The sequence below is a fragment of the Tripterygium wilfordii genome, chromosome 9, assembly GCF_013401445.1.
Source record: "Tripterygium wilfordii isolate XIE 37 chromosome 9, ASM1340144v1, whole genome shotgun sequence".
Lineage (NCBI taxonomy): Eukaryota > Viridiplantae > Streptophyta > Magnoliopsida > Celastrales > Celastraceae > Tripterygium > Tripterygium wilfordii.
The window spans coordinates 2,172,208-2,196,658 of record NC_052240.1 but is presented as its reverse complement, the minus strand read 5'-3'; the positions used below and the strand labels follow the sequence as shown (position 1 = coordinate 2,196,658).

Below are 24,451 nucleotides of genomic sequence, written 5' to 3'. Positions count from 1 at the left end.
CAAATTTTGATAGTCCACATCGATTTGTTGCTCTGAATCTCTCAAATTTAAAACGGAATAGAATATAACTCAAATATAAATTCAGTCCAAGCTGCTGAAAAGCAGAGGAAATCTATTTGGTTTGAAAGACATTATAACTTGGTCAAATAAAAAGACCAAAAGAAGCAGGAAAATGTTTATTTCCAAAGTACTTAAACACATGATTTTACCAACTAGGAAGTTTGCATACATCTTGCACTAAGGGGTGACATAATTTCACAAGACGTTTAGCAGGAAGGTCATTTGCGAGCTTCAACTTTCTTCTGTTCTTTGGCTGAAACAAATTTTTAGTTTTTTGTTAGTTTAAGATAGTGGATGTTGAATGGAAGGAAAAGAAAGAAATTAAAGTTAATCAAAGGTTATTACCAGCCTTCTCTTCTTCTCGTTTCTTAGCAGCTTCTGCCCTTTGCTGACGCATAAGGGTTAAACGCTCTGCAATAAAGACCACAGAAAGTATCACACAAACCATAGCTGTGGTGACCACAATGTTATCCAAAGCTCAAGGCTTAATGGTGCACACATAACTCTCAGAGTACAAGTCAGGAGCATTTGCGCACACAATAAATTTTCCTAAAATGCAGAGATGCGGTAATAATATACAATAAAACGTGACAAAACAATGATCATCATTGGCTGTAATCAAGCAAAAATTAACGGTTTACTCTCACACCACTCAATTCTTTCAAGATATTTCTGTACAATGACAGCCATCCATTCGGCCAAACCCACAACTATTGCTATTTTTCTGTGGCTTGAACCAAGTACTTGTTGGATATACTGTTACAAAATCAACAAAACCATGATAGTAGACTAGTAGTACAGAAATTAAAGCAAAAATATTTGAAAAAATAACTCAGAAGTTCAAACAGAAAAAATAGCTACCAAAGAGAAAGCTGTATGTACTGTCGGCACCTATTTGAAGCCTATGCAAGAAAATCTTCTTTTTCCAGCAAGATGTTAATGTAAGTTGACAGTAAGACACTTCACAATGAGATGATGGCCATTTATGTTTCATGTTTTAGCCTAAAGTGTGTGCATCCTCCGAATAAAGTTCACTTCTAAGCTCAATCTATCTTTTCACAGGTGCTTTCACTTTCAACAAATTTATGGCCAAGAGTAACGTTTCTTTTTCTTTTTGAAACTGGAAAGGGGTAAAACATTATAGAAGCACATCATGTCTTAATAAAAATGATTTCAAGGCTTTTAACTTTGATGATAAAAAAAAATACAAAAAGGACTTTAGCGATAAATTTTAACTATCATGCCAACCATCAATAGCATGTATATAAAGCCGTAAGAACATAACTTTAAATCAAAACAAGGAGAAGATAAGAAATCCAACAACTTACCTAAATCTTTCCTCGCCTGCTCTGTTTTCCCTTGTTCTTGCAGCCTCATATAACGCTCATGAGCCTTCTGTTTCTCTATCTCCTCTCTGTAAACAAATTTGTGAAAATTGATAAAAAAGAGGATTCAAATACGAATGAAGCTAAGCTTTCAAAATATTTCAAGCAAACTATTACAGTATTACCTAAAACTACAAATGACAAGATAAAGTTAGATTTCATCCAAAATAGAATAAACGATGAACACAATGAAGGAACCAAACAAGCATTACCAACCTCTCACGCCTAGATAGTTCAGTTGTTTTCCCAATCTGCAGAGCAGAAAACAACATTATTTTTTCCGTAAAACTAATATTTGAAACAATGTGTGAGGAAATCCTCAGTAACTTACATCGACGTCTTTCGCTTTCAAGGTCTTTGGCTTCACCAGATTAGGATTTTCGATCTCAATAAGACCTTGAGTTCCTTTCCGCTTCTGCTAACATCATTTAATAAGAAGAACAATTACAAATCAACATTACATTTATTGCAAGTTTCATTAAACTTTCAAATTACTAAGAAGAAGCATTGAATGGAGATAAACTGTTGTGTCTACTAACATCATTTTGTTCATCCTCAGACTCTTCTTCAGATTCCTCTTCAGATTCTTCTCGAGCTGCTTCTGCTTCAACTTCATCTTTGTTCTAAAGACGTCATAAACATAGTTGCTCATACAGCAATACATAAATTAATGGTAGGAAAAGATGCAAAAGCAATAGAAATAACTCAAGAAGCAGCCACCAACAAGCGAAAATAAAAAATGAGAGAGAATACCTTCTTGAAAGTGCGAGGGCGGGAAGATGTTCCAGCACCTACAGTGATCAAAATTAGAAGCAAACTTAACAAAACATCAAGAAGAACTTGGAAAGGATAAATCATCTCAAAATCATTCCGATAATCTAGGCTTAACAGCACAGGCAATAATCATGAAGTAATAGATCAGAAAACAAAAGAGCCCAGACTTTAAACTAACAAAACTATATTCACTTCATCAAAAACAATAAACACAAAACTACCGTGCAAACTGTACTAAAAAAATTTTTATCAACGGAATCCAAGTCCATGAACCAACCGAACAGTAAATATTTACTCGATTTATAGATCAGACATAACTGGAAACGAATTTTCGATAAGCTCCGATATCCTATATTCTTCGTTAATTGAGATCCGAACTCAACAATTCAAAAGAATTAAAAGCAAAATCATGAAAGCCTGTCCGTCTGGATACACAATATATGCATGAAGAAAAAAATCGCAGTCAACCATACAAATATCAATCAAATTTCACTTTCGAGCTCAATTTTAAACAAAAAAAATAATATGAAGGATCTAAGGATTCTTACGCATCTCCTCCGGCGTGGAGAACTGGCGATGGCCAGTAGGCTTTCCCTTAAACTTGCCTCTCCCCATCACGTAGACTGCTACAATTCTGGTCCAATGAAAATTCCAATTCGATAAGAAGAAATTAAACTTCAAGTTGCGATGACACAGTGGTACGGGGTCTCCTCTTTCAGTCTCCCAAAACCCTAGTGCTTGTAAGATCGAACACGACCTGTGGTGGAGGGAACCTTATTGTGTGATCGCTCAGATGGAATTGTTTGTTGGATTGGGCCTGGTTAAGAGGATTACTATTTCTAATCTTCGTCGACGTGTCTAATCAATCTTTTGTGGGCTAAGCCCATTAAATGCTTCAACAAGCTCTGGCGCATTTAGCATGAATACGTGCTGCTTGGATTTTGGAGCATGGCGAATAATAACGGAGGTTTAATAATAATATCAACTAGTAGCATGTCCGCGCTACGCGCGGATTGTAGTTTATGTATGCCATCTATATTGAGTACCCATTATTTTGAAACCCCAACTTCGATACATTCTACAAATTCAGTCATAAGATGCGACCAACATTCGGGGGTTGGAACAATTTTTAAATAACAAATTGACCTTATTTTCTTGTTTCTCTGATATAAGCATTGATAACACATGAAAACACTTCCCAAAATAAACCTCACAGACAATCATAGGTGATGCAAAATAGATGATACAAATTTATTGATAATCGACGGGACGAATGAGTTTTTTTAAAAGAAATAGTATACAATTGATTAGTGGAAACTATTTTTCCGACAGTGGAGTGTCATTAACAAAACCATAGGTTTACAACTGAACAAATTTGTACTAAAAAACAAACAAAACAAATTGCAAGTTTTATGATGTGAGTCCCCCTACTTCCTAATGATTACCTTCTACTTAGCACGCTCATCATCAATAATCGCCGCTCGCAATTTTCGTTAATTTGTGAGTCCTCTATAAAACATTATGGATCTTAATTTAATATTATATGCCTATCCACCTTCATCTCCATATTTCACAACCAAAAACGTGAGATCATAACTGCTTTATATAATATTTTACCTGCTATTCCACAACATGAAATCAAAAGTAAAGAAACAACAATCAGATGCATGCATTACCTTGATTGTACCACCAACAATTCTCGAGGCACCAAGATTTGGAATAACATGAAAAAGGGGTCTCTGCTTCATCCCAATAAAGGAAGACAAATAAACCCAGCAGTTCACTTCATCTACGAATATCAATACACATTGTGGCCAATTTGATCATCCTCTATGAAATCTTCTAAGAATGCATCCTAAACTGGATCTTTTCCATCATCATTGGTTGTTGTTTGACAACTAATTCCATGATTTGTAGGGACATATCGGTAGGAATTTTGTTGAAATTGTTCATTTTTCCCATGAAGTTTTTGTAGTATGTCTTAGAACTTTATTGTGATATTATATGTTTTTGTGTGTTATTTTATATTTATATTGTGAATATGTTTCATTTAAGCTTTTATCTTTTTTTTTTATATGCAATTAATAGGTGATAATTGATATGACTATTTGTTGTATTATTAAATATGATTTTAAAATTATTTGTATATTATTAATTGTATGTGCTTTTGGGTCTTAAAGTTATTCAATATATTTAACTTTTTCTTTTGTTAATTATTTTTGTTTTTTGTGTAGGTTTTTTTTTAGAGGCATCCACATGGCACCAAGGAGAAGCCTTTTGGATCCTCCGTTGAGTACGACACGACGCCGTATGCTCATAAATTTGAGGTTGGAATTGTCTAGTTGCATGCTCTCACTTCGCGCGACACATAATTAATTTAAAAAATAAATATTTTTGATAATTTTTCGATACTTTATTACCATAATGAATAACAAAGCTTGAATTATAGAAAATGAAAATAATTATGAGATGAACAAATAACTACAATACATTTTTCTCAATATGTTAATAAATAATTTTCTAAGAATGAGCGAAAAATTTGATGCATAAAGAAAAAATATGCTCAGAGTTTAACAATTATTTTTTGCGTTGGTTTTTTGAACAAAGTTGTAAAATAACTAAAAACATCTCATAAATTATAAATTCTATAGAAATATAGCGCACATTCTTTATCTCCTAATTTTTACATCTCATTTATTATTGCTTTTTATGTCAGCAAGCCACAATTTTTCATACGATGTCAATAAACATATATAATATATAATTTGTTGTACTATGTATCTCACATTTGATTAAATTCTTCATTTGTATGATCATCCACTAAGGGATTATCTTATACGGGATCATTGGGATCATCCTCTATGAAATCTCCTAAGAATGCATCCTAAACTGGATCTTTTCCATCATCATTGGTTGTTGTTTGACAACTAATTCCATGATTTGTAGTGACATATCGCTAGGAATTTTGTTGAAGTTGTTTATTTTTCCTATGAAGTTTTTGTAGTATGTCTTACAACTTTATTGTGATATTATATGTTTTTGTGTGTTATTTTATATTTATATTGTGAATATGTTTCATTTAAGCTTTTATCTTTTTGTTTTTATATGCAATTAATAGGTGATAATTGATATGACTATTTGTTGTATTATTAAATATCATTTTAAAATTATTTGTATATTATTAATTGTATGTGCTTGTGGGTCTTAAAGTTATTTAATATATTTAATTTTTTCTTTTGTTTTTTGTGTAGGTTTTTTTAGAGGCATCCACGTGGCACCAAGGAGAAGCCTTTTGGATCCTCCATTATATATATATAGATTGATGATGCTTAAGACTCCAAAAAAGTAACCCGAAAAACCCCATTTAATGTAAAATACTGGATGTGAAATTGATGCTACATGTGTGTTTTTAATCAATTACTATTTTAATGTCACATAGATTTATGGGTCTTTTGGGGTTACAAAATGGGTATGTAACATCAAAACCTTACCTAAGAAATTTTTTTCAATGATGGAGCTAGTTTTTTAAAATTGATTTATGATATTGATTCAATAATAAAGACATTAATTTGACATTAACAAGATTATTCTCAATAAATTTGTATGTCATTAAAATTTACATTAGTTATTGCATTAATGACTTTAAAATTGGTATTTTTATATAACTTTGCATGATATTAATAACAATAAATTAGGGTTAAAATAATTAAGAAAATAATTGTTTAAACTTTAAAGTTCACTTAACTTTCCTAGCAGGCACAGAAAAAAAATCGTTGTTTTTTTTTTTCCTTTCACAATTCTTGGTATACCATGGGGATGCGTAAATGAAAAAAGGTAAACAAGCTTTGTTAATTTCTAATGGTATGCATACAAAACCCAGGTCAACAAATATTAGGCCAAAGAGTTGAATTTTGACCATTGACATATAATCTCATGTTCAGTGAAAGGAGAGGGTACAAACTAAAATTATCTTCTACTGGCAGACATGCTGCCAACATATTCAGTATGTACGTAAAATAGTAAAGCAATATAGTGCTACACCACATCGAATTCAATTAGACTAGTTTCTGGTGTTCAGCATTCTGTAATTAGTTAAGAAATGCAGACCGAATAAAAACAGCTGCATCCCTTCCGATAATCGTCCCGATGTTCGTATCTGATCCAGCAACCAGGACAGTAATGCCAAACTCCCATGCCACACTAAACTATCAACAAATATATGTGGCTGTATAACGAGCCCAACTCAACTCCGTGTTATTGAGAATGAAAGCTGAAGTAAATCTAAACACTTAATGGTGAAATGCTTCCACTGCAACTACTATGGAATGATTTCTTGTCTATTTCAATCACGTCAGATAGTACTCACTTAAATTCTCAACACCATAATCATACTGTGGACCTAGGCCATAATCAAATGTTTCATTACCTGACGCTACTCGATTTGGAACCGGGTAGGGATTTCCAAGTTCAGCCTTTGCACTAACTTTGGTCCTTCCTTTAATGGACCGCTTGTTGTCAGAGGGAAATTCAGCAGTGAGCCTTCCCATCTGCTTCTGCAGATCAGCAACTGAATCATGTGATATTTTCCCCTTTGTGCTCTTTTTACCATCGACAAGCTTTAGTTCCAGTCTATACAGGGCACAGACATCACACTTGTTGATTTCATATTCATAAAGGTGCCACTCAAAGTGGCTCAATGGCTGTGGATCCATATAGTACGATCTCTTAAGCCCTCCAAATTCATTCACCACTTGCTTCCTTGATTCATGCCAACCACGCCCACTATAATCGGGCAAAGACCTCTGCTTTCTGTTCCCACTCTCAAATGCTCTTCTGGGTTTATCAAAGAAGAGCCACTCTCTAACTGTTTCCCCCTCAAGGACTGCAAGATCAAAAAGTTCTGCAAAAACATTGGCAATTAGACAGTCAGAAAACTACAAGGAAGATGTTAAACAAAGAATTTTATTTTGTTTGCTCGGTTATTGAAAAGCAGTACCCTCACAAACAATAACCAAACAAATTATGAGCTAACCAGGAGCATTCCACGGAGACTTAGCAGTTGCAGCTCCCTCACATTCTGGAATGCCAACATCTTTTCCCTGAGCCCTTGCACTAAGAGCAGCAAACAGAAGACCATCCTTCAGGCCAATGCCACCAGGTCGTAGAACTGGACTCATTCCGGGGGGACCTTCATTCAATGCTAGTGCAGCATGAAAGCTACTGCAGTAGTCCTGACACCAATCCAACCCTTGAGCAGGCCTTGGACAATCCCAAAGTGCACATTTTGGGCCTAAGAAAGCAGACGGGGGAGGACATATACTTGGTAGATAGCTAGAAACATGAGGCATGGCATCCTCAACACAGAAACCCGAAACATCAAAACCACCATAGAATTGCTGCTCAATGTCTTGATGCAAATCAAAGTTGTGGTAATCCAACTGATTAGTCCTTCCGAAATTATTAGCAGCCATGTTGTCAACTCCAAGAGGAGAGTCTTTGCATTGCTCTACCAGTGGAAAGCCATGTTCCTGCTGCCCAATATTCACAACATATACCTGAAGCATATAAAATCCAGAATTCATTGGTGAGTGCACTCTTTCAACATTCCAAAAGAACACTCATACTGCTTGCAAAACATTGGGAAGAAAGAGGAAATGGGGGAGGAGGGAGGGGAGATTGCGTATTGGGACCATAAGATTAAAATCGTGACATATCGATAAACTTCTATCTCTCTCTTGGTCTCTCTCAGCCATCATTCCGAATAAAGAGCACAACTAAATGTCTCTTTTGTGCAATTCTTTTTTATTTTTTGAAGACGAAGACGACGACGACGAAGAAGAAGAAGAAGAATCATTTCAAGCAATATCTTTTGTAAATCTCAGGAACAATATCATTTCACACACTCGCGCAGAGAAGGCTTGTAATGGAAGCACTTTCATTTATATATATTTTTCTCCCCCTCCAACAACCAAACCTCTGTTCACATATATTATAACAATAAACATGTGTAGCACAATTATAACAGAAGTATGACATGGATACCCAGATCACGCTAGAGAACATAGAAACTTCAGAGGATGTATGACAACAACCAGCTCTATGAAGAGTCTTCAAGACTAATTACTTTAGCCTTGAGTAACATACGAACTCAATTTTCCAATCTGTTTAAGTCACAAAGCTAGTGGCATCACTTCTGAAATAAGCTGAACTACTTGTCATTTGTAACACTTAGATAAACCAAAAAAAAAAAAAACACCTTTCCCTATTCATATGGGGCAATCAGTCATTTAACATGTTGAGAACATAAAAGCCAATCATCCATCGGCATCAGTTGTATCAATAAGTCTGGGAAAGTTAAAATACAACTACAAACCTAGACCTCCCACAAGTTTTTGGCCAATGGACTCATTCGCAAACAAAACAAATGTGTTTGCAATAGATATGCAATTTATTGCAACATTATAAATGAAATACAAGAGCTACTTTCCAAAGGAGCATACCAATATTGACACAAAACTAGGAGGTATATTAAAACTATGAGTTATGTCTGCCTCTTGAAAAATAAAACAAGGCCCACCTCATGCAAGACCACATTATCTCCCGCCTGAAGGTTCTGTTCCCTAGGCTCAGGCTTAGGTGCAGTTAATGTACTAGTGGCATCATCTTCCTCCTCACAGAGCCGCAGCAACCGAAAAATTTCAGACGACCCAAGACTACCACCCTATAATCACATACCACAACAATCAAAACCTCACCCAAAAGGATCACATATAAATATCATGATCTCATGAGTTAATTACCATATAAAATCTTGTTTATGTACCACGTACAAAGAAGTTTTACATGTTAGTTAATATATGTACTTGAATAGGGATAGGCAAGTGACACTAACTTGTTGCAAAGATGACGCTGGAGAGGGCTCCTTAAGCTCAGCTTTCCATTCACGGAGCATCTGATGGACCTGCTCCTCGAGGACTGCCGCATCAATTGAGCGGCTTTCTTTCCTCGCATCCTGCAGATTCATAAACATCCCTTGCAGGTCATCCACACGGTTCTTTGCCTTGTCCTTTAAGAGCTTGTGAGATGCTGATCTGCAATTACTCTTTGAGCCCTTCTCCATTACGTTAAACCTCCTTTACTATTGAAAACCAATTGTCAAAATTTTCACTGAGTATTAAAAAAAATAGAGCACAAATCTCAGATATGCACAAAGAAAGAAACCATCTAAAAACCTTTAATAAGCAAAGACATTAAAAACACCACCCTCCATTCAAATCAAAGCAGCTGATGAGCCGAAACTTAACAAACCCCATAGATGCTTACAAAGAATTCTAGCTTATATCATGACGTTAAATATTCAAAGGAGAAGAAATCCAAACAAGCGTACATTAAAAAAATCCTAAGCGAACGAATTCACACCAAAAAAAATATGAACACAAAAATCCCAATCATAAAACACTAGAAACAACCAAGAGACCTAGATAAAAATCAATAAACCAAAAATTCAGATCGTAACTCAAGAAACTAACGCAAAACCGACAATCCAAAGCAGGCAAAGTTAAGCAAACGAGGTATTAAAAAAAAGAAGAAGCTACAACCCTAATCTCTGTATGACCACAATTCACGAAGCTTATACTTTCTATGCCGGAGCTCCAGACGAAGAGTAAAGATAAATTGAAGCGAGACTGCTAGATAGAGAGTGTGAAAAGGTAAATATTCGACAAACAATATCGATTGATCATTAAAGAGAGATGCTTTTCATATCTCCAAATCTTATAAACAAATTAAGGAAAGAATGAACAAATTACTGGAAAGTTTTTGATTCGCATTTACTATTGAAAAAAAGTGGAGAGTTTTCACCTTATTTTTCCACAGAAGTCTTACGTTTTCCTGCGAAAGGAACGAGAGGTGTACGCGGCAAAAGCTAGTAAGGAGAGACGGGGAGTAGCCAGTAGGAGTAGTGGGTAGTGTTACCTGGTTTATTATAGTGCGCTGTTTGGATATGTTATTTTCAATAATGCCCTTTTCATTTATACAAAATTGCTGTATTGACCTTCTTATTTCACTAAATAAACATATTTGCCCCTAAAGTATTGTCAAGGTAGTTTATTGCATGTTCATTTTGACTTTTCTTAAATAATATTCTCTTGGACTATTTGTACGGGCGATCGGCTGTTTGTCACTCACTAATCACCATCCACCCCCGTCCTAACAATACGACTTGCATACAAACTATTTATGTGTGACTTTTTGTTACATATAATTTTTTGAATTCTTGAATATTTTGATCCATAGCTAACAAATAAGTCTCAATGTAGCAAGGGCAACCTTAGATCCAGCAAAATTCAACCCTAACTGAAGTATCTCATCTTAAAAGCAAGTTCTTATAAAACCCCTTTTGACTTTCAATTCATATTGTAGTGTAATTATGTAGGACCACTAGCCCAATAGAATTTTTTTTTTTTTTTGTGTGTAATTCAGTGTTTTTTTTGAACTACCATAAAAAATTGTGTAATTCAGTTAATTCTACATTAATTAACGAATAAAATATAGACCAACCAACAACATGTTAAAAAAGTCCTTCAAAAAGGAAGGAGAGAAGCTCCTTTTCCACATTATCAAAGTAGTAACGACGTTCGTTTGACCAAAAAACTTCTCAGTCAAGTAGTTAAGGCATGTACTTGATTGGCTGATACCCAAGTTGGAACCCCCACTATCACTTACCTACCAAAAAAAATGTAGTTTGTTTGGAGCTACATTTTGATCTTAACCAAGATCAAGGGGGGAAAAAAAAGCATCACCTTTAAAACTTTTTTTTGTGTGCCACAAGTAGAGTATAGGTGATGAGCCTAAAAAAGCAAAAGCAAAACTCAATAAGGACAATGTATTTTGTTTCCCTCAAAGGGCAAAAGAAAAAGAAGAAACTCCTAATTTGTTTTGTAGGAGATGAGAAAGAGCAAGATGAGTAAGGTAAGTAAGGCATAAAGGGCACTTCCACTATCGTTCAATATTATTCCTACCTTGATGCCCCTTTGAGATAGAATCGCCTTGCTGTACAAACAGTATGAGCAACTAATGTAGACCATCAGCATCATGTCCATTGAGTCGGTCGATCATTATCCAAGAAAAAGAAAACACAACCCTAGGAAACAAATTAATGTTCAAAAGAAGAAATAATTAAGGTACAAAGCAAAAAAACTTTTCTTTGCAATCAAATATGCATCTTGCATTCCACAACTCAAATGCATCCCAATCGAAGAGTGTTAAGAAAGAATGCTTTCTATGTAGTCAAAAGGTTAGCAAGACAAATACTCACTCAACAAAAAGAAATAGAAAAAGAAAGTCCTTTCTCTGAAAGAAAAAGAAGAAAGTAGAATAAATCAGCATTTCATGCCAACTGGGCTCAACACTATCAAAACCTAAATGGCAATAATCATATGCTAAATGTGTGAAAAAAAACTCACCGCATCCTATGACACGAGCTTTTTGACATAATGAATATCTTATGAGCCTTTCTCCCTCTGTATACCGACATTTTGGTCTGCACGACTTCAAGTGCTTGTCTTGTAGCTTTAAAATCTGAAATCGAAATTAAACTAGTGGCTTGAAAAGCCATCAGTACTCATTCATATAACACAATTTCATATCAACAAGTCCAGTCAGAATTGAAATATTCTTCTTTTCTTATTTCCGACCATATGAACAAAACTTGAATTTCAGCAATGGTACATGTTAAACCGGAACAGAATGAAAAGTTGACCCAACACCAAAAGAATGAAATTGGAGGGAACTTCCAGCCAAGGGGAGCTTCAGAATGAATTAGAGATTAAATATTTGTAATCTAATCTATTGAAGACTCTTGTGGTTAGATCAAGCTGGTTTAGCCAATTTTGCACCTTCTGTCTGAGAATTTTTGAAGTGAAAAAGTCCTGAGAGTCCTTTCCCCTTTGCAAGCTGCTCTAGCTCTGCGAGTCTGAGCCTAAGAAGTTCCAATTCTTTTGCCAACTCATTCTCCCTTTGCCTCATCGCCTACATAAAGAGTAAACTATAATGTAAGGCAACCAGTGAAGTTGCATCTAAAGTAGTACTTAATGATGATAAGCATAAAACTGTAAGCTACAGAGTTAGTGTGGCGAATGCCCACTTACAACTATATTTTATCATAAATATAAAAAAAATTCAAAATGCATTAACCACATCAAAACGGCCTTTTGCTTTCAGTTTAATAAGTTAATTTTCATGGAAGCACAGGATGGCAGTAACAGTTGAGGAATCTACCCCAAAGTTATGTCTACATGAGGACAATACTCAGAAATATATTTCATTGAAATCATGCATCCAAAAGCATTATCTTACCACAAGGAAAAATGGATTTAAGTACGCTTCATGTAAACTTTACAAAAAGGATTTTGTATCTAAAAATACTTGTTAAGGTAGAGGGGTATTAAAAAGGTAGAGGGGAGCATAGAATTGATTCTGTTTGAAAGACCAGTGAAATTAATGCACATTTATGCTGTCCTGTTCATATTAATGCAAACACCAAAGTGTCCCCTTAACAGAGTTCAGACAGTAATATATATTTATATATATATCATTTGCTTTTGTCTAGAAAGTTAGATTTCACAGCACTCTGCATAGATGCCCTATTTTCATATGGAAAATATCAGGAAAAAAAACACACACAAAAAAAAAATGCAGCTACAAATGATTAGTTAGTCAATGGTTCCCCAGTCTGTATTGTGATAATTTCACCTGTCTGTATTGTCATTCACCATGCACCATTTTTCAACAAAATAGAAGAGAGAACAGATTGTTCAACGTTCATGGTATGATTTTCATAAAATTAACGGAAGGAGCAAAACCTATTTCACATAACATAAAATTAAGACTCCTGAGTTTTGTTTTCCTGACTAAGCAGAAACTACTGTACATATACCCTACATCTGGAATTAAGACTCCTTAGTTTGTTTTGCTGACTTAGCAGAAACTATTGTACATATACCCTACATCTGGCAGTCTTTCTTTCCTCCCCTTTGGAGTCCTTATATATATTAGAAAATTGGAAAATAATATGTTTAAAAGACAGAAATTAAATAGAGGTGGAAGAGTTATTTTGATGAACTGCTTAGGAAGACCATGGAGAATACCTACACCTAGGAGAACTTAATGTTCCTCGTGAGGAGAGGAGCTGCAGATGTGTACCATTCATAATGAGGGTCAAAGTTAAGAACAAAGAAGGAAGAGGTGGGTAAAGCTATAGGACGTGATGGAATCAGTAGCGAAGTGTATAAATGCATAGAGGAGAAGTGTATAGTATGACTCTTCAGTCTTCAACCAAATTAGAAGAGCTAATAAATGCCTGACGGATGAAGAAGAGTTACCCTAGTACCTGTCTATGAGAACAAAGGCACCATCTTGAGACAGAGGTGCAACAATTACTAAACAAATCAATTTAATGAGTCTTGAGATGAAAGAGTTATTGACAGGGACTATATAAGAAGCAAAGTTCCAAAGAAGCGGTTTGGTTGTACATCAAGGCTATCCACCAAGGAAGCCATAACTGTTAAGAAGCCATAACTGTTAAGGGGACCAATGGAAAGTAGAAGACCCAAATTACCAGGGTTTAAGGTTGGATGATGATAAGAAGCATTTCAAGATACTGAGCCCAAAAGAGGAAGTTTGAAAATGAGATTTGATAAAAACTTGAAAGAATATAAGGATTCACTATTTTTATGATGGAGGATATAGTTTCCATGTTACCTCTAGCTCTTGTTTCCGTATCTCCTCTTTTTTGGCTTCTGATCTAGCACTTCTCTGCACCTCAAAGATTACAACCGCTCCCGCAACCTATACATAGGGAAATCATGCATATAAGCAATTAGAGGACAATTTGATCACATTCTATCAAATAGGATGTATAAACACATGTAGAAAGTTTCTTCATGGTTATTATATTCCATGTACACATGGAGTTAAAATTAAATTTATCACACAATTCCTACCCAACAAAGGTGCAAGTGCAACAAGGTGCGTCATACTTTTCCCTCATCTTCAAGCATAAGTACTCCTCCTAGCTTAATATCAATTTGAAACTCAACTCCAAATTATTAGAAAACCAGGTCTGAAATTGATAGTCATTCTTTTTTACCACACATGAGATGCGAACATCAGAAAACTTCTGCACATATGATTGATGATTCGAATGGTAAATCATTGTCAGGGGCAAACTAAGAGGAAAAAAAGTCAGTGGTAGTGCATTTTCATACAAACAACTCAGAAAAGCACAATTACAAATGACCATTGGTCCTTCTGTATTATCGCCTTATCAGCATGGGTGGTTCAGGAAGAAACGCCACAAGGACCATTCCACCAAACTAGGGAGTACACATACTTTCCAATCAATTCTTGAGCAAGTACACACGCTTTCCCTTTGACCACGCTCCACCCCTCCATCCCAACACATGGAGTAAATACAATAGAATAAACTAAGTTTAAATCCAATCATAAAATGGTTCGAATACATTTAAAATTGATTGAGCTACAAAGAGTTTCCACCTTAGACTAAGAAGAAGACGCTCTAATACATAGATACTAGATGGACAAATTTGGGATTTAGATTCATATTTATGGCCGTCTTTTATGAAAGTTTCATTCGAGAGTTGAAGAAAGATTTTGAGCTCCATAGAATCATGAATCAAAGCCAAACTTAATTTTTCACGGATGGAAACACCCTCAGTTACGCAAAACCAATGTAGGTCATTACTAGTCAGCTTGAACCACAACTTACTACTACTTTAGGTTACACATACTCGACGCCTTAATCCCGAACGGCATGATCATGACTCAGGATATATTCTCAATCCAAAGGGCATGCATTCAAATTCAATATTCATCAAGCAGAATCAGTCTTCGGATGAAGGGACAATTGAACACAAGAACAAGTTACAAAACCACTGCATACACACACAGAGAATGTCATTGATTTTTAGTTACCACTTCTTGTTCTTGATTTCAGACACTAATATGTAACAGAATGAGCTTTGAAAATATTCTGCAAACATCTAAAAAGAGTCAAAGAAGATAGACCATACTGTGAACACAAAGAGTTCGCCAATAAGATCTGCAGCAGCCTGAACGGCCTTCTCTTCATTCAAAGGCCGTATGGCAACATCAGTAGAATGACTATAGATCCGCCTTTGCACCTGTGTCTGGAATCGATGGTTTGCCTGTTCACACAATCAGCATCAAACCAAAACAAGAATAGTTAGTAAAAACACTCTTGCATATGTAGTATAAGACCATAAGCACCACAAACAGTACAAACCGAAACCAAAACCAAAACCAAAACCTGCAATAAATCGTCGAACTCGCCAAAATCAGTAAATATTCACTCTCTGCTGAAAAGAAAAACATCTATCGTGCAATTAAATCGTCTATTACAAGATTTGAACAGCACTTGAATTATATTTTGGAAATTTTCTGATTATCCTCCACGAAAATGAGATTTGTTGCAAATTGATCTGAACTCCAGTGGCCAAATCAAAACATATTGTACATATATGCGCGAGATATAAACGTTACCTACCTGGGCGATTCTGATGATGAACTCCCGGAACCTAGGTTGATAGGCGGCCTGTTTCTTGAGCCTGCTAGCAACTGGCTTGCTAAGTGTTTTGACGGCTAGAGTCCCCAACTTTAGCAGTGGCAGCACCATAACTGGTTTTTTGAGTTCCACGATCTGACTTACGATTGCTTATGAAACACCAACCACGAGTACTGATAAGTTAAACGTGATCGTACCTAATCGTTATGAAGAACGAGAATGGAGGAGTTTCTTGGTGAAGAAGCAGAAGATGGACTCGTGCAGCTGCGTGACAACCAAGCCCAGAGGGAGACGAAATCATTCGGGAACGGGGTCGTTGAACAATATGTTAAAATTCAATTCAACGAAGCCTTCAGCGAACAACTATTTGTTGGTCCTCAATTGCTCTTCCCAACTCAATATGGGCCCTAATTTTCCGTTTGTGAAAGAAGCCTCTCTTGTGGCCCAAAACTACACATTTTCATCCAAGCCCGAGTCTTCATTTTCGATAGTTAAATAAGTCTTCTCTTGTGGCCCAAAACCATACCCTTTTCAGGCCGAGCCCAATCCATCTTTAGTAGGACTGTCCAAATTAATCGGTCAGAGTCCAAGATGTGTTAATGAAGACCGATAAAAAAATCGACAAAAACTACCAATAACCAACTGATTTGTCAGTTAATTTTATGTTAAAAAATTAAAAAAAAAAACCAACTGAAATCTCTGTCGTTGACACCCCTAATCTAGAGGGCCCAAATCGGCAAAAACTTTAACCTAGGCCTACTCAAATCCTGTATCCACTCACTATTTCACTTCAACATGCAGAAGCCCATGTAAGTTGATACGAGTCACGTAGATCTGTCTTACAACTTAAAGACAGATCCTAGCCAATTTGAAGAATATTAGATAAGCAAGGGGAAAAAAAAATAAAGAAAATCAATAAAGCATATTCTTTAGTACAGTAATCACCAGGCAACCTTTTACAAACACACATGTAGACTGTCACACCAATCAAACTTTTATCTAAGCCTCAACTCTCATTGATTATTTCCAATGATCAAATTCCCCCCTCATTCACGAACATCAGAAGCTGGTCCTACCTCTAATCTAGGTAAGGAAGACGAGAACAAACAGAACGATAAATAGAACTACTAAAAATAATATCATCATAATCTGGCCTTTGGCACCAGCCTTCTTCATGACCATAGCAACCTTTTTCTGCAATAAAAGATGAGAAACGTTTAATCAAACTAACAAAATGCATATATAATCATTCACACTTTGCAGAGTCAAGGATAAAAGCTCTTCAAGCCACGTCTATAGGAGGGGAAACCACCTGAACAAAATCAAGACGATTTGATGTCCCATCCATTTCTGTGCCCAAATCATCAATAATTTTTTCCTGAACCACAAACATAGGCAGTAGCATTACAAAATAGGCCAATTAAAATAGATGCTCATTTGGTGAAACACACGAACAATATGATCTACTGGAGAAATTTCTGGCAGATCAATGAAATGAATTGTGGAAAAATTAAATGTAAGATCAACCCAATAATCCTAACCTGCGATAATAATTCTTCATGTATGGTAAGCCCAACCCCACCAATCCTCTCCACACTAGCACTAAGCTCATCCAATTCATCATCCTGTTGCCTGCAAACCAGTAATTGGTGAAACAAATGAAAATCACACTTGGCAAAACGAATGTTTACAAGAAGAAGTAAAAGACTCAGCGATATTGAATGGGAACTAATGCAAGTGAATGTCAAGTAATATAACCAGTTTCAATGGTAACACTAACATCCAAGGCACGAATCAGCCACATGGCACAGTATCAGCACTCCTATGCAAGCACGAGGATCAACCCCTCAACCCCCCGTTTTTCCTCTTCCACCCTTAAAAAAATTTGAAAGAAAATGAAAACTTCTAATGACACTCGTACCCTAGAATCACCAACCCAAGGACTTCCCAAGCAGTGAAGATAAAGATGTTAGAAAGTTGATAGAACCACTGTTCAGAAACGTTAGGCAACTCTACCAGATTGATATTGAGACCTCTGATATGTTCTTTCCCTTTAATTGCAGAGACGCAACCCTTATAAAGTATGAACAGTGATTCATTGGAAAAATACTTAGGCAAGTAAACAAGGACAAATGCAGGCTTACTTTCACATACAAACATATACATAAGTAGAGAAAAGAGAAGAGGAAGAATATAAGAAGAAAGGAGGAAAAGAATTCAAAACATAAACCTACTTTATAAGAAGTAATTGTCTGTCTGATTCTGATTGTATAAAGTCATCCTCATCTCGGGCATATTGGTTATTCTGATGAGAATTTGGCAGCCTCATCAATTCTCGGCGCATACCGCTCACACTAGCAGATCCAGTACCATTCGAATCTTCTCCAGCAACAACTACTTTCTTCATATTGCTCACCTATAAAGTAATAAATTCCTTTAGAGGACAAGTAGGACAAAATATAAAAGCCAAGGCCTTAGCATGTTTTAACACTGTCAAAGTTTTTATTAGAGAAACAAAGCAATGATTTGCACAAGTTAGTTTAGCAATTATTGACAACGCACAAAATTTTGGCACAATCAAGTAAATTAATATATACCTTAGGTTCTAGTAGAACCTTCTAACAGATTACAGATGTGCATCTTATACCTGTGTACGAGCAGTGCTTGTCCATCTCTTCCGTTTTTCAAGTTCCACTTCATCAATGCCATACCAAGAAGGATCTCTAGCTGCAACAGCAATTGTTTTGTCCAATTCATCCACCTTCCTATCAAAAAAGAAGGCTTTTCAACAGTAGATGACAGGCACTAAATTGTCAATTTAAGACATGAAAGCAGATAGACTTGTCCAAGCTAATCAAGTTAGCATAGCAGGTCTTTGATTTCCAAAGGGTTTCAGGATAAACAGGAAACAAGATACACACACACACATATTGAATGTGAAAATCTTCAAGTACAGCCCAGCTCATCTTATATTTTCAGAGACTACCTACACATTCTAGCCTCAATCGAAGTATAATACTGTAAATTCCGGTACCTGCCACACAACGCTCTCACAAGCAGCAAGCAGCTCCTTTGTCATGTGTACTTTCTCCCCAATCTCATGAGGAATACGTTCCCATTGATGAAAAGTGGATTGTAACTTATCAATCTGGCCAAAATGCAAGCAGAACATCAGCCCATCAAAACATCCTCAAAAGGAAGAACAGAGGAAAAGGATACATAGTTTACATTATGTCATTATCCACTGCACAGTTATCGACTTGGCCCAAGTGTGTCTCCCAATATTTAAAAAACTGACAAAGTTCCTTATATCATATGAAACTAGGCGAAGAAGGGCCTACTGCAACATAAATGAAATCCGGCAATCCCATATATTTTTATCATGACATTGAAAAACAAGTCTAGGTCTTAAGAAAAATGTCACCCATATCTTAATAATCATTTCCGACAGTTAAAATTAGGCACAATGAAAAGTTTCAATAAAATAAAAATAAACTCTAACTCAGCATTTTTATTTCAGTCACCAGTCATCGTGGTAAGCAACTCTACTGAAGATGTGATGGCACCAAAAATTTGCAGCACTATGAGTTACATAATATCTCGTACACTATACAAATGCTTTGGAGAGAAATCAATCAAAATGGTTGAATTAATATTTGTAAAACAAAATAAATGGAACCCATGATGACAGCAACTCAAGCATGCAGAAGAATCGTAATTGCAGATCAAACTAAACTAAACAGTAAATGCATATGCTAAACATAAAACAGAGTATTCCTTATCTCAACTCCAATTTTTAAAATATTTTCACCATGCATAAGCAGCAAAAGAATGGCAGTGCAAGGAACACCTCGAACATATTCAACACATACTATGGGAGTGGGCAAGTGATTAGAGCTACAAAATATAGCTACCTCTTATATGCTGAAATCCATAAGCTAACATCCATGACATGCGAATGTACATCAATCACAATCAGGTAATATTTTTACCACGCTAAGACCAGTTAAAATAAAACTCTAGAAAATTGAGGCATTCCACGTTCTTAAGACGAGACTTACAGATCCTTGAATCTCTTCTTTCACTATATAAAATGGGTCTTGAGCTGAACTCATCTCGCAAACAGAAAATATAACTTAAACCTGTGCACATTCGACAGAAAGATAAGCCTTAACGCTGATTTCTTTTTTCGGGAACAGCAATAAGAATTAGGTATGAATCCAAATAAAGTAAAAGAAAGAGTGCCCGAATGCAAATCAAGTAAAAAAATTGCAGGCGTAAACAAACTATTCCGATTTGGCCAAATTGAAGGGTATGCAAAGCCAAACAAACGTTTTGGCATAGACCGGGACGAGATCCGATTTAATCTGATATGGAACAAGCTGCCATGCAGTGGTAATCAAACATCGGAAATATAGAGTATAAAAGCTTCGACTTGATCTGCCAATTCGATTGGATCAAACACTCCCAAGAGTATTAAACACCGAAAACAGTTCCACAAGTGTAAAACCTAATAGCATGCAGTAATTCTATTCCTGCTATTCATAATTGAAACCCTAAACCACTCACAGATCGGGGGAGTGCGTCGTCGTTGCGTCGGATGGAGTACCTTAGTCGGTCGTTGGCATTGAAAGAGCGTTTCATTCCTTCAGTTACTAATTTCGATATATTTAGATTGGACTTTTAAGCGATATAGTACGTTCAGGCTTGGGCTCACTATCCTATAAATGGGCTATATAACCTATGGGCCACTCAGAACTCGACCAACGGCCCAAGGTCCACACCTTTTTAACTTCTAATAAGCCTCGCAAAAATAAAATCTGCCATGTCATCAATCCACGATAACGTTCATCCCACGGTAGGTGTCTATTGATCCATTGATCAACGGTCCCAATGTATCTAATTAGCCAGGTCATCAATCCGCGTGAAATGTAAAATTCGTACCGCGATATACTCCCGCGCTTCAAATGGTTTCGAATTTCCTCAAGATCTTCTATAAAAACAAATCAAAACCCTCTTGCTGGTCACAACTCACATCCACATCGATCCAGATCCCAGAGAAAGCTCAACAGTACGAATTCTCGCTATGGCCAGAACCAAGCAAACAGCCCGAAAGTCCACCGGAGGCAAGGCACCGAGAAAGCAGCTCGCAACGAAGGCAGCCAGGAAGTCCGCACCCGCAACCGGAGGAGTGAAGAAGCCCCATAGGTTCCGCCCAGGAACAGTAGCGCTGAGGGAGATCCGAAAGTACCAGAAGAGCACAGAGCTTCTGATCCGGAAATTACCCTTCCAGCGATTGGTCCGTGAAATCGCACAGGATTTCAAAACGGATCTCCGATTCCAGAGCTCCGCCGTGGCTGCTCTCCAGGAGGCCGCTGAGGCCTACTTGGTTGGGCTTTTCGAGGACACCAATCTCTGTGCAATTCATGCTAAGAGGGTCACTATTATGCCTAAGGATATTCAGCTGGCGAGGAGGATTAGAGGTGAGAGGGCTTAGAATTACGTTTGGCATGTGATTTAGGTTTTCCCTACTGGTAAAATTGTAACTGCAGGAAAAAAAAATTTAGCTACCTTCTATGATATGATTATCTTTGTTGATTTTGGAGTTTCAACGCTCCTTCGGTGGCTTCGGTGCCCCCTTTTGTGGTCCTATTACTGCTTTATAAATGGTCTTCAACTCTATAGTTGGATCCACTGTTCTATCTAAACTAATCAATCGAAATACTTTTTTGAACATCTGCTGTGTAGATCTGGTAAACCCAATCGTCAAAGCTCTCGGTTAGTATGATCCTTTATGAATCGTGGGCCAGAATTCTCTATAGGGGTACCATAGTTAAATCAATTGGGTTGTTGTGGGCCAAAGCATGTAACGTTTTGTGAGGCCCAATTATGAAAAGAGGGAAGTTGTGAGCGGGGGCAGATTTTTATTTGTCAAAGATTTAAATTGCCCGTCAAATTTTGTGGAGCTCAGTGCTCACCCCAGCAATTGACCAAAGAGAATTTGTGTTTTTTAGTGCGTAATTATATTTTATACCGTCGATTTCCATCAATAAGCTGTATATATGCGATTAGAGGGCAATTCAATGACATGCAGCATCCAGTCTTAATAGTGCTGTTCAAGTTTGGGCCTAAATAATATTTTGGCCCAAACTTAAACAACAATGAGTTCTCTTAAGCTCATATAGGCGCGTAATGCTATAACTTGACTATTTGTTAGAAACCCATCACCTGTCCCAGTAAAGTGAAACAGTAAACAAGCCCAAGATCTAAGACTCGCAGCATGTCATACAGTAAATAATGTTGAGGCCCAAAGTTGAACGACAATGAGTTCGACCATGCTCGCATAGGCCCATTACATACAGCGTTGAGCGTCCTGTAGACCCTGTCCATATTTATGCCTGGGACAGTCCTCGGTGATGCATCAATGCAGTTTTGGATCGGTTACTGGCCGTACGATCAAAATGGCAATGAACCTAATGCGTAGCCGACAACCTCTGATGAGACAAGGACCGGTCTAGTTCCTTTTGGCAAGTCCCGTATTGGGTCCACATCCACAACACCCATCTCGCCACTTGTACCCTACATTTTAAAATAAAGAAAATCCACACATCCAATACTGCGGAGGAAAGAGCGTGCGTACAAACCTTGGCGAGCGTAACCGGAGGATGATTGACACGACTAAAGTACGATGAAAAGCTGAGAGACTGGTGGTAGGCAGCACCCCGTGTAAAAGTCGAGAGGTGCTGCTGCCCCTCTGAAATAAATCAGAGAGTGAAGAGGGCAGCTTCTTTTCAATAATGACTCCCCCACTTTTTTCCTCCAGCGAATTCCACGCGCGTCGTCAAAAAACGTGCTTTGGTCAGGTCGGATCCTATAAAAGGTCAAGCGATGCTGAACACACGATTTCTGTGGAGACGAGGGGATAGGATTTTCTCTGGACGGACCCTTCTTTTGGGGGGGCGGAAGGAATGTAGGGTCATTGTAATTACTCAGTGAAAATAGTAACTTTAATATCGGCTATTTTTGATATACGTGGGGTAACATGATCTTTCTATTTTCTTCGAACTTAAAGAATTTTACAATATTTTTATCTTTCAAAACAACAAAAGAAAAGAAAAAACCTTTTTTTTACTACATCTAACATTGTTTTATACCTATTATCATCTGTTCTCTCTTCATCATGGCACTTCAAAACTTTTTTAGACTTTAAAGCACACTTTATGTCATTTTTTTGGATTAGCTTTTTCCATAATTAAAAAGTATGATAACTATGATATGTTATTGATATGTTAGTAAATTCCTGAACGTACCGAGGATCCATTAGGATTTAGGATTGCGTATGCATTAATCAAGGCATTAAACATCCACTTAGCTTAAAGTAAAACATGCTTTGTCAGTAAATATTTTATATGACATGATTGGAAGTTGGAACCACATTATCCACTAAACCATGATTACAGTTTATCATAAAAAAAAGAAAAGAAGAGAAGAGATAACTATCGAAGTCATTAGTTGTATGAACTTTGGTCTAAGGACATTATTATTACAATGGTCTAGATAAGATTCGCACTAAATTAACCATGATTAGCTAGCTAATAACAACATAATGCATTTTGACCAGCACAAAATAAGAGATTGGTTTGATTTATAGCTAAATTTTGAGGGCACTCCACTTAGATTTTTTTTTTAACTAGTTAAAAAATATACTTATCATTAGAATCAAACTTTAGACACACATATGATTATCTCAATTGATTGCTAATCGAGCCACCTTGTTTATCAAGCCACCTCTCTTCGGTTACTTAGATTTGATAATTAATGCTGAAAGAATGAAGTTAATTTAGCTTTAAGCTCTCTTAATTAATTGGGCCCCCATTTTGTCATAAACTAGAGTGGGCGCCCTAAAAATAAACTTAGGCCCATTAAATAATGAAACAATCTTAGTTTGGTAGGCCCACCTGACACAAAGAAGGGACAAAAGGCAAGGCGTATGTTTTGATGACGGACCACGCTCCTTTTGTTCGCGTTGGTACACGTACTACTTTTGATCATCGTAATAGTGGTACGCGCTTAGTGTGAGAGTGGGATTTCTAATACAAGATAAAAGCTTTGGTCCGACCCTACTACCAATTGGGCATAGAGTAGCAACCCGTTTTGGCCGGGTTAATCTGGCTAGTCTTTTGATTCTGTAGCATAAATTCCAGAGTCAGTGTGTTGGGTTCTTTGCGATTGATGGCAATGATAAAAACCTGCTCCCTTTTCGTTACTGTGGCAAATTTTGTCCACATCTTCCGTGCATTGCCATTGCTTTTTGCCTAAGAAAACAAATCAATATAGCCCACAAGAGTACATAGTAAAGTCAAATTTTAGGCAGGCAGGCAGCATCATTAAAGTTCCATTCCAGGACAAATATGAAATCCAGGATTCCATGACCGTATATAGTCTGTATTGGCTAGATTTTCTTTGCTGAATGTATAGAGTTGTGAAGCCTAAAATGATTATGTTAATTGAAAAGGATGATGATACAAAGGGTAAGCAAATATTTAAACGTAATCATGGTTTTAGTTTTCCTTAAAAGATAACCAGGATTGAAAGAAGGGGCCATGGGGAGAATTGGGGAAATACAGGG

The 24,451-nt window shown here is 36.7% G+C and overlaps 5 protein-coding genes across 12 annotated transcripts; 1 reads left to right on the top strand and 4 right to left on the bottom strand.

Moving 5' to 3' along the window:
* Positions 1-39: 39 nt before the first annotated feature.
* Positions 40-3,000, bottom strand: LOC120005621 (28 kDa heat- and acid-stable phosphoprotein-like). 2 transcript variants are annotated; one of them, XM_038855375.1, is made up of 8 exons: positions 2,768-3,000; positions 2,199-2,236; positions 1,985-2,068; positions 1,777-1,863; positions 1,662-1,696; positions 1,389-1,474; positions 406-471; positions 40-313 (listed from the first exon to the last, which is right to left on the bottom strand). In XM_038855375.1, the coding sequence occupies exons 1-8, from the start codon at positions 2,832-2,834 to the stop codon at positions 279-281; spliced, it is 498 nt and encodes a 165-aa protein (XP_038711303.1). In that variant the 5' UTR covers positions 2,835-3,000; the 3' UTR covers positions 40-278. The 2 variants fall into 2 exon arrangements, with proteins under 2 accessions (XP_038711303.1, XP_038711304.1); XM_038855376.1 differs by having other exon boundaries at positions 1,777-1,860; positions 2,768-2,995.
* A 3,098-nt stretch (positions 3,001-6,098) lies between these two features.
* Positions 6,099-11,871, bottom strand: LOC120005618 (transcription factor VOZ1-like). 6 transcript variants are annotated; one of them, XM_038855367.1, is made up of 6 exons: positions 11,684-11,825; positions 11,240-11,361; positions 9,112-9,352; positions 8,797-8,940; positions 7,252-7,774; positions 6,099-7,119 (listed from the first exon to the last, which is right to left on the bottom strand). In XM_038855367.1, the coding sequence occupies exons 3-6, from the start codon at positions 9,337-9,339 to the stop codon at positions 6,566-6,568; spliced, it is 1,449 nt and encodes a 482-aa protein (XP_038711295.1). In that variant the 5' UTR covers positions 9,340-9,352; positions 11,240-11,361; positions 11,684-11,825; the 3' UTR covers positions 6,099-6,565. The 6 variants fall into 6 exon arrangements, with proteins under 6 accessions (XP_038711295.1, XP_038711293.1, XP_038711294.1 ...); XM_038855365.1 differs by lacking the exon at positions 11,240-11,361 and having other exon boundaries at positions 11,684-11,871; XM_038855366.1 differs by lacking the exons at positions 11,240-11,361; positions 11,684-11,825 and adding an exon at positions 10,080-10,230.
* A 10-nt stretch (positions 11,872-11,881) lies between these two features.
* LOC120005620 (OPA3-like protein) lies at positions 11,882-16,178 on the bottom strand. The gene is made up of 5 exons (XM_038855374.1): positions 16,020-16,178; positions 15,805-15,935; positions 15,311-15,445; positions 13,980-14,066; positions 11,882-12,248 (listed from the first exon to the last, which is right to left on the bottom strand). The coding sequence occupies exons 2-5, from the start codon at positions 15,931-15,933 to the stop codon at positions 12,090-12,092; spliced, it is 510 nt and encodes a 169-aa protein (XP_038711302.1). The 5' UTR covers positions 15,934-15,935; positions 16,020-16,178; the 3' UTR covers positions 11,882-12,089.
* Positions 16,179-16,705: 527 nt separating this feature from the next.
* Positions 16,706-20,486, bottom strand: LOC120006316 (syntaxin-61). 2 transcript variants are annotated; one of them, XM_038856327.1, is made up of 8 exons: positions 20,431-20,486; positions 19,884-19,962; positions 18,857-18,970; positions 18,470-18,583; positions 18,057-18,238; positions 17,364-17,454; positions 17,135-17,200; positions 16,706-17,016 (listed from the first exon to the last, which is right to left on the bottom strand). In XM_038856327.1, exons 2-8 carry the CDS (start codon positions 19,935-19,937, stop codon positions 16,906-16,908), a joined length of 732 nt encoding a protein of 243 aa, XP_038712255.1. In that variant the 5' UTR covers positions 19,938-19,962; positions 20,431-20,486; the 3' UTR covers positions 16,706-16,905. The 2 variants fall into 2 exon arrangements, with proteins under 2 accessions (XP_038712255.1, XP_038712254.1); XM_038856326.1 differs by having other exon boundaries at positions 19,884-19,964; positions 20,392-20,470.
* A 348-nt stretch (positions 20,487-20,834) lies between these two features.
* LOC120006317 (histone H3.2) lies at positions 20,835-21,530 on the top strand. Its single transcript, XM_038856328.1, has one exon. The coding sequence runs from the start codon at positions 20,909-20,911 to the stop codon at positions 21,317-21,319; it is 411 nt and encodes a 136-aa protein (XP_038712256.1). The 5' UTR covers positions 20,835-20,908; the 3' UTR covers positions 21,320-21,530.
* The last annotated feature ends 2,921 nt before the right edge of the window (positions 21,531-24,451 follow it).

Coding starts and splice junctions, on each gene's coding strand:
- LOC120005621 (XM_038855375.1), bottom strand. CDS start 2,834: ATGGGGAGAGGCAAGTTTAAGGGAAAGCCTACTGGCCATCGCCAGTTC. Junction 2,069..2,198: donor GCCCTCGCACTTTCAAGAAG/GTATTCTCTCTC, acceptor TGACGTCTTTAG/AACAAAGATGAAGTTGAAGC. Junction 1,864..1,984: donor CTGAGGATGAACAAAATGAT/GTTAGTAGACAC, acceptor AAATGATGTTAG/CAGAAGCGGAAAGGAACTCA.
- LOC120005618 (XM_038855365.1), bottom strand. CDS start 11,835: ATGGCTTTTCAAGCCACTAGTTTAATTTCGATTTCAGATTTTAAAGCT. Junction 9,353..11,683: donor AGCTCGTGTCATAGGATGCG/GTGAGTTTTTTT, acceptor TCAATAGTAAAG/GAGGTTTAACGTAATGGAGA. Junction 7,120..7,251: donor GTCTCCGTGGAATGCTCCTG/GTTAGCTCATAA, acceptor ATGTTTTTGCAG/AACTTTTTGATCTTGCAGTC.
- LOC120005620 (XM_038855374.1), bottom strand. CDS start 15,933: ATGGTGCTGCCACTGCTAAAGTTGGGGACTCTAGCCGTCAAAACACTT. Junction 15,446..15,804: donor TCATCATCAGAATCGCCCAG/GTAGGTAACGTT, acceptor TTGTGTGAACAG/GCAAACCATCGATTCCAGAC. Junction 14,067..15,310: donor GCGAACTCTTTGTGTTCACA/GTATGGTCTATC, acceptor CCCTATGTATAG/GTTGCGGGAGCGGTTGTAAT.
- LOC120006316 (XM_038856327.1), bottom strand. CDS start 19,937: ATGAGTTCAGCTCAAGACCCATTTTATATAGTGAAAGAAGAGATTCAA. Junction 17,455..18,056: donor AGACAATTACTTCTTATAAA/GTAGGTTTATGT, acceptor ACTGGTTTGCAG/GCAACAGGATGATGAATTGG. Junction 17,201..17,363: donor ATGAAGAATTATTATCGCAG/GTTAGGATTATT, acceptor TTTGTGGTTCAG/GAAAAAATTATTGATGATTT.
- LOC120006317 (XM_038856328.1), top strand. CDS start 20,909: ATGGCCAGAACCAAGCAAACAGCCCGAAAGTCCACCGGAGGCAAGGCA.